Source organism: Falco punctatus (genome assembly GCF_963210335.1).
Source record: "Falco punctatus genome assembly, chromosome: 1".
NCBI classification, from domain to species: domain Eukaryota; kingdom Metazoa; phylum Chordata; class Aves; order Falconiformes; family Falconidae; genus Falco; species Falco punctatus.
The window spans coordinates 116347090-116356070 of NC_137580.1; the positions used below are offsets into that span (position 1 = coordinate 116347090).

General features: G+C 51.2%; 1 protein-coding gene across 1 annotated transcript in view; it reads right to left on the minus strand.

Annotated features, from left to right (window-relative positions):
- TEKT3 (tektin 3) overlaps window positions 1-6861 on the minus strand; it is an 82614-nt gene extending 75753 nt beyond the window's left edge. The window contains 1 exon segment of the mRNA XM_080409993.1: window positions 2134-6861. Coding sequence (XP_080266119.1) covers window positions 2134-2207 — 74 coding nt within the window. The 5' untranslated portion in view covers window positions 2208-6861.
- Window positions 6862-8981: the final 2120 nt, after the last annotated feature.

Below are 8981 nucleotides of genomic sequence, written 5' to 3' on the forward strand. Positions count from 1 at the left end.
ATCAGTCCGGAGAACAGAAATACTGGGTTTGTACAATTAATCTTCCAGGGGAAGAGAACATCCCCCTGGCCCGCCCTTAGGAAACCCAGGATGACCCGAGGTGGAGCTTCCCAGTCCCTCAGCCCTAAACAAGCAAGAGCAGAACAAAGGCAAGGGCATAAAAGGAAACCCTGCAGGGACCCGCCACCAAATATAACCCAGGAAGGGGCCAGTGCATGCAAGCAGCGAGACCCCTCTTGCACGGCTTAGTTTATCCCCATGGATTGTCATATTTATTTACTCAAATGACTTTCTGAAGTGCTTTAGCTACAACAGATTCTTGCTTCTGTTTTCATTTCCCCCCCAATGCAGCTTCCCCCTGCCCTGCAGCCTGCGATGCTTCTGCAGGAGCAGCAGTCTGCACACAGGGATAAAGGTTTCACAAGTCCAGGAAAGAAAATCCCTCAAGTAGTTGTGGTTGCTGAGTTACGGTGGGATTTGTGTCTTTCAGGGAGCCTCTGGAATGACCAAGGTGACTGAGGTCACTTGAAGCAGCCTCTTGATTGCTTCATTTTCCCACTTGTTAGCAAGCCCCTGGCCTGAGCGGACCTGAGGGATGCCGTGCACCACAGAACAATTTAGTTATCTTGAAGGACAAAATACAGGCCCACACATCCCCCAAGAATGCCACAGCAGCATAACAGAAGGACCCCCGAGAGAACTGGCTCCTGTGGTTGAGCAGCCCTTCTCTAACCCAACCTCTCCTTCGTGACCCAGAGCCGGGAAGCCGGTTTTAGCCAATGCAGCTGTGAACAGCTCTGACAAGGAAAAGAGTCAAAGCACTCATGTCACCACTCTTGTGACCCTTCCCATACCTGCCATCTGGGATAACTTTCTGGCAACTAACAGTTTCACTCGGCACAGGAGGTTCTCCCCATTTTTGACCACATCTCACCGGAAAAGCAGTGCTCACAGAGTCCCACGGACAAGCCATGAAGAGCCAAACCAAACATTCTCTCAGGACACAGGGTCTGCTTGTGCTGCTTACCTTTGGCTTGGTAAGCACGTACACAAACCTATAGAAGTCTGATGACTTTCCACAAATAGAGACTTCCCTGTTACCAGTGGATCCCTGCTCTCCTACAGAGACCAGGTCTGGCTTTGACTGAGGCTCCCGTGGAGCCCAGCTCCGAGGACCATCCTTCACAGCTCTGAGCCCTATGAACAAACCCAAAGCACGCCTGATCTTGACGCTCTGCAAAGCCCATGACTAAGCCCCCAACCACTTTAGTGACACATGGTCAAGCTTTTAGGCATTTGGCTCTTAAGTCAATGCCACTCAGCATTGCTTTTAACCATAAACTGGAGATCGGGCACAGGTTTTTCCCAGAAGAACATATCTAGTCCCAAGGAGACCTTCACCAGCATCTGTGAACCAGGACACACCGAATCAGTGCACACCACCTCCACAGTTTTGTAGCTGTAGAGCAACCTTTTTGTGCCTTTTAGATGGTGGCAGCTTTCTGAAAACTGTGGAAATACATGGATAAGGAAAAAAAAAAAAAGATTTAGGTCTGAAGGTCATGAGATGACTAAGTGAGAAGGAGGTCACCTAAGAGTGCTCACACACTCCCCAGACATACACACAGACTTGATGGACACACTGCTAGGGCTGGCCAACAGTGCCACATAAACATAATGAGCACATCCAAAATGATCCAAAGAGCTGTGTGGCAATTTAGAGCAACTGCCAGGGAAGATGTCAATCCTTTTCTGCAGATGAGTTGCTGCACCCAGGCTGCTCCATCAGCAGGACTCAGCCCTGGACCCATCTGGTGTGACAGGGGCCACCAGGCAGCTGCTCAGCAGGGACAGAGGTCCCAGCAGGACACACACGCTCTCACATTGAAGCCTTCAGATCAGTCACCCACAGTTTAAAAGAAGTTGCTCACTGCTTTTCTACAAGTATTCCCAAGGTATTTGTTGGCAAGTTTCCTGCATTCCTCACACATTCCTGCAAGGAAGCCTTTGATATGATTTCCAAGGGAAACCAACACCAAAGAAACACAAGTTGCTTCAGAAACAAAAGTGCTCATCACTGAATCAATCACTTCCAGCATTCTTTTCCTTAAGCTCTGATCAAGAAAATATTACTTGAAATTTCTGTAGCTGACCCTGGAGAACAGCTCAGCCTTCCGCAGCGCGCTCTCTTCAGCTTTCAACACCATCTGCTTGCTTCTGCCATTATCTCCGTTGCATAGAAAATGAAAGTGAAAATCAGAACACAAATCTTCCCAGAGGTGCAAAGAAAGAGGGTAAAAGCCAAAAACAGAAGCAAGGAGCTGCTATAGCAAGTGCCCCACAAAGCTGCCCTTTCCCTGAGCTGGTAGGAAAGGGATTTTTCAGATAAATGCTTCCTAAAGCTGGTTGATTCCAAAAAAAAAAAAAAAAAAAAAAAACCACCAAAAAAACCCACCACCCTCAAATGAAGTACAGATGACTATTTCCAAAAGCTTCCAGAGATTTGTGTTGCCAACCATGACACACCCTGGGTTGGAGTTTCCTTAGCAAAACATTAAGCCCCCCAAGATGCTGGGCTTCCAGAGCCCGGTCCCTTCTGAGCCACCAGGCACACCCAGCCCATCACCTGTGGGATGCAGCCCGAGACAAGCGGCATTTGGTTCCCCGGATCACCCGTTGGACTTGACATACTCCATGTTCAGAGGGGCCAAATCAGGGCATTTGGATCCAACTAGTTTTCCCAAGCTGCCCGGAAAGTCAGCCAGGGCTGAGGCTGTTCCAGCTGCACATATGGCCTAGAGCAGAAAAGGGACAAGTCCCTCGAAACATCTTCGCTAGCATGTATTTCACAGTCGTGCTGCTCCCCACTCCAAACGCGGGGGGGGAATAAAAAAAAAAAAAAAAAAAAAAAAAAAAAAATCACTCCACTACTATGAAGTTTCCCTTCTCAGCAAAACTGCTCATGCCTCCACTGTAGCAGGTTTTTTGCCTCCTCTCTCCAGCTATGCATTATCAAACCCCTTTGTAAATTTAACAGCAGAGCCTACAGGCAAGACTAAAATTAATTCCTTAATTATTTTTTTTAAGGAGCAAAGAAACTCCAGGATGCAGAAAGCCAGCAGGCTGACAGACACCTCCCTATTCTGCAAACCATTCGCTTGCCACATCGGAGCTGCGGCCAGGACCAGACAGAGCTGGGAGGAATGTCACACCCCACCGAGGCAGACACAGCAGCAGTGCCCAGAGCCAGCACCGGGACCCATGCTGCCCCACACCAGCACCAGCCTGGCTGGGCTGTACGCACACCCCAGGTCCCTGCACACTTGGAACTGTTAGATCTCATGTTCTGGGAAGGCAAAGGTTTCTTTGTCCAGTTTTACCAGCTCCTCCTGTTATATTCATGCCCTGAGGCCAGCAGATGAAGGCAGTGGGGACCCAAACCCCAACGCTATTCCCAGGCAGCCAGCAGACACAGGCTGCACCCCTGTTTTGGCACACCCTGGGGCCAGCGCTGCGTATTTGCGCTGGAACAAGCGCAGCTGGGATGCTCAGGGCAGCAGCCACAGCAAGTACTGCTGTCCTGCGTGCAAAGCAGCCCTTACACACCACACACCCCTAGAAACACTGCCAGCACGCCCAGGCAACGCAGCAGCCCAGACTGCAGCATGGCCCCATGCAAAATTCACTTAGGCAGCTTTTCATAGCCCAGAGCAAGATACTACCCTTACTGCTTAGTTATCAGTGTCTAGTGAAGGAGCATTAGGTGACACAGAGGACCATACAAAGGAAAAAAAGTGTGGCATCTCCTGCTGTTTTGTTAGTGGACATCGAAGTTTGTGGAGCCCAGCCAAGGATCTCACCCATTCGGGTCTGAAGTTCAAGTTTACGTGAAGATCTGGCCCAAACCCTCAGCTCTTGTCCAGCTCTGTGGATAGATGGAGAAGATGACTAGTAGATGGACCAGAGGCTGGCTCCTAAGTGTTGATAACTGATGCTGGCCCCAAGTGGTGTCTAACAAGGCAGTGGGGGTGGCTCTGGATGGTCAGGACAGACTATCAGAGGAGCACCCAACACCCCAGCCACTTCCAGCTGGCACCAGTCACCCCAGATAACTTAGAGCAGACTCCACACGACCTTAAAAATAGAGAAAAGTCGTCAAAGCATCTCAATTTTTTGATCATGTTTCAATTCCTATTTCACATGACTTCTGGATCTGTTTTTCTGCTATACAACCCTTAAAACGAACAGACACTTCTGCCAGCTGAACCAGCCAGGGCTGTGCTGAACTCACCCGCGCCTCCAGAGCTAACTCGCTCCAGCTCCGTCCAGGCCAGACCACAGAGGCACAGGAGGAAGCGACAGCCCATGGCTTATCCAGCAGGTCACCGATGCAACATCTGCTTTCCATGTTCCCCTGGGCAAGGCTCCAAACACATAACATATACATCTGCCTGCCTGTCTCCATACAGCACATGCCATTTGTCTCCTCCGGCACCGCTGATCGATGACCCCAGCAAAACTTGGCAGAGTGGAGTAAAAAGCAGCTCCCCAAGAAACACACCTCATCCCTCGGGACAAAGCAAGTCTACAAAATAAAAGCTACAAGTGGAGCAGCTGTGATCCCCACCCATGCAGCAGGGCTCTAAAGCAGCTTAACGTCACCAAGTAAAAAACGAGCAGAGCCACAGCGAGCATCCTTTCCCCACAGCAGCATCTCTGCCGTCCACAGCCCGAGCACAGCAGGCAGTGTTGTCACAACCCTTCCACCTGGGTGGCAACAGAAACATCTGCAGGCTGGTGCGTGGACAGGGCTGGAGGAACCAGGGGAAATAAGTGGTCAACAAGGAGCCAGTCCCACCCACCACAAGATGTCTGGAGCAGGACTGCGCCTCGGCAAGTTGTCTAGCTTCAGGACAGCCTGAACCCTCCCTGAGCCCATGCTGTTGCAGGGTCACACATTAGTGCTGATGAAAAACAACTGATCCCCTTCAGGATGGCAAGCACAAGGCAGGGACCCCCAAACCACGGGGCAGGGCTCGTGCCATCAGCCAGCTGCAGTGGCTTCAGCTCTGGAGCAGCCACGCAGGTGCAGGGAGCCCTGGGGGTGCAGAGCCATCTGTGCTGCAGCATCACGGGTGGCCCGGACCGCTGCAAGGACCACCGCAGTGTCCCAGAGCTGAGAAGGGGCATCTCAGTACAGCACCCAGGGACATGTCACCTGCAGTGCCCAAGCCACCAAAAGGTAATCCAAGAGCTGATTACAGCTCCTTGAGCTATTTGCCTTCCACAGCCTATCCACGGGATACACAAGTGCAGAAATTCTACTGCTCCCATTTTATAGAGGTGGCACAGAGAAGCTTGCTGTCCTGACCAAGGCGCACGGGCATCAATCCAGCTCCCAGCCCTACGCAAAGGTAATTATGGGCCATCTAAGCACCATCATCCAGCTACTTCCTACTTTGTTTGCATGATCTTGAAACTTTATTTGAAGGACCCATTCAAAAAGAATACCCCAGCTATTTGTGAATTAATGAGAGAGTACAGCTATATGGAGCAACTGCATACCCATTTGTCTGCAGGCAGAGAAAACGGCACCTAATTTTTTAATCCAATTTTTTAATCCAAAATACCAACCTCTCCAGCTGTGCTAACCCCTGCTTGGAAAACAAGCAGGCCAGCAGCCCTGCTTTTGCATTTGGCATGTGGGGGCTGCACACACACAGCAGGAGATCACACAGGGAGGTCACTACCCAGAGAGATGACAGAAGATGTCATAGGAAGGTCCCAAGAGCTAGGGAGAGCTGGAGATCTGTCAGAAATCACACCACAAGGCTGTGGCACAGCAAGGGTCACCTGCAGCATCAGGCACCCTCTTAGCTGTAAGAGCATCTCTCCTCTACCTGCACATCCTCACCCCCAGGTACAAGTCCAAGAGCAGGTAGTGATGTACCAGGTACATGCAAATACATAACTGCAAGAAAGTAGAAAAGATCCAGGGAAGTGCAAAGCACCAAAAATTATCCTGTAGACCCCATCAATACTTAACTTGTTTGTTACACACCCGCAGGCCCGCTCTTAACGCCCCTGCAGAGGCTGGTTAAAACACACGAAGTTTAATGATTACCACATCTCATGCTACATGTCCCACACCAAGCTACACAGAAAATCATTTTTATGTTACCTACTGCAAATTCTCCCTGGCCCCACCACCAGCTTGACATTGCCCAGGCAGTGAATTGAAGCCTTAAACGAGCCACTAAGGACTGCAATTAGCCACTAATCAAACTCAATTGCTGGGCATCAGTGAGAAGGGAGTTTACACCCGGGGAAGCAACCTGCCACAGGCAACTTAATTTAAGTTTTCTTCACTGTTTTCTGCTGAGCTGCCCATAACAAAAATCCTAGTATTTTCAGGTATTTCAGGGAACGCATCACACATCTCCTAAGGAGGGAACTCCCAACTTCACTGCAAAGATCCAGGGTGAGCTGGAAGTTTCCCCCAGCGCTGGAGGCCTCGCACCTCGAGCGCTGACCCCAGCTCAACCCGCAGAACCAACCCAGTTCAAACACACCATTAAATGGTCACATTCAGCCCAACACAGCCCCAGGTTCCCAGCGCAACAGCCCAGCCTGGCCAGCCACAGGCAGCGGGGTGCTGCCTCACCAGGATTTCTCCAGCCACGTTTAAATGTCAACCCAAGGGATATTTAAGCTTATGAATAAGAAAATAAGCAACCCCAACGTTTTTGCAGGATGCCCGCACGAGGGCAATGCCCGTGCTGGCTGTGCGCACAGAGGGCATCATCCTCCAGCTTCCTCCATCCCTGCCCATCACCCCGGCACAGGGCACCCACCCTGGGCAGCCCTTACCTGCGCACAGGCTGCTGAAGGTGTCGCTGGAAAGTGTTTCCATCCGCGTCAAGTCATCAAACACGTCCTGCTCCGAAGGCTCCAGGATTTCCTTTAGAAAAACATCCATTTTTCCCACCGAGCACGGGGGGAAGGGGTACAAAACCAACCAAAAAAAGTTGCATCACATGATGCTAAGTGGCCAAAACTCCCCCCCCACACCCCCACCCCTTTTTTTTTCCCTCCCCCCTTCCCAGGGGCACCCAGGCCAGGAGCTTTATTGCAGGAAGCTGCTCGCTGCCAGCAAACACGGCGTCACCGCAGCGACCGGAGGGCAGAGCCGGCGGCTCGCACCCCCCACCGGGCTGCGGGGGGCTCCCACAGCCCCCGGGAACCTGGCTGCAACGGCTCGAAGCTGGCTTTGAGTAGTAGTGCTTCCCACAGAGCTCACCGCTTCTGAGTAGCACCGGGCAGGTTGCAAAATCATGCATTTTAAAGAAAACACCAGAATTAAGAGTTGATGAGATAGATGTAAGCCCCCAGCCCCCCCAGCGTCGTCCATACACAAGCTAGCTGAGCTCTAGTTACCCTGGCACACACAGTTTTCCACAACCCTCTCCCTTACTCGGTGCAATTAGTCTTGCTTCACGCACACACACACAAAAATAATTAAAAAAAAAAAGTGTGAGGCACAGTACTCCTTCGCAGAACCACAGCCTCACCCCCTGCAAGAGCTGGGTGCTGGGCGCAGGCAGCCCTTGCTTTCCCCTTCCAGTACCTGCTCTACCCACTGTGCTGCCAATCTCCCCAGTTCATCATTCCCTGCTGTCTCCCTGCAGTCCCACCTTACCCATCCCCATTTTTATACCTCCCAGTCCCTGCCCTGCCAGCACTTTCCCAGCCCCCAGTACCTGCTGCAGCAGCCAAGCAAGGAGCAGGGCAGCTTCTGCCTGAGCTGGGGCAGCCACAACCCCAGGGCACGCTTAGGAGCCGGGTGCTTATGACAGCATAAAGCACCTCAAGCACCCACCAAAATGGGAGGTAAAAATTCAACCCAGCTGCTGGAGGTGCTTTTAAGGCCCAAAGCCGCCTCCCCAGTCAGTGCCCACCCCACCCCCCCTCAAACACCACATTGCAACAGCAAGGGGCTTTTAAAGGACACGGGGAATTTGTCCTTCTTTGATGAGTTTGAGCTGAAGCAGCCGGTGGGTTTAAGGCTACAGGGGAAGAGGCAGGCACTCAGTGCATCTATCCAGAGCTCACTTCCTTAGGTAACAAGCCTAAAATTAGCCCAGATGTTTCCAGTTATTCCTGTTGTCCTGCGTATGGCCCTTGAAGAGGCTCACCTGCCTCTCCAAAGGTTTCTTTGCATGCTGGCTACCTGTGCACAAGGATGTGTGTTTTCCTGGACAGTGGATGCAAGCAAGTGTACTCCTGTGACAGTGGTGGTTCCATATCACCATCCTCTTCCTACGACAGCTCTCCAGCAACTAGGCATCTTGGCTAGAAAAAAATCCTCCTGGTCCCTTTGGTGCTGCTCCCTCTAGGACTCCGTCCCTGCACGCACACAGCTCAGTTTGATGTCATCCTTCCTTACAAAACAAAATACCCACATCCAGCCCTCTGAAAGAAACAGCAATTTAAATGCCTAAGATGCCAGCTGGCCCCGATGCACACCCTGGAGCAGGGCACCAGCCTGCAGTACCTGTTGCCCTGTGGATGACACAAGGGCCCATCCAGCAGTTGTTGCACCTGCCTGGGTGTCCAAAGAGCTAAGACTAATCCCTTGCTCCATCCAGCAAACATGCTATTTTGCTGACAGATTGGGAAGTTTAATTAGTAGCAGGAACATATGTTAAGCCACTCCAACCAAACAGGCTTGGTTCATCAGATATGGTACATCCAGAAATACCACTGAGACTTGAGGCAAAAACAGAAACCCTAAAAAACCCAAAATGTTCTCATTATGATGGTGCCTCCATGCAGTGCTGATCCAGCTCATTCCTTTGGCTCACAGAAATGTGGAATTCCCATTAAACCCAGTGTTAACCAGGACATGCTGATGAGACACCAGAATAAAAAGTAAATTTTGGCTCAGGTATTTCATGTTTCATGGATCCTAGGTGCTTTGG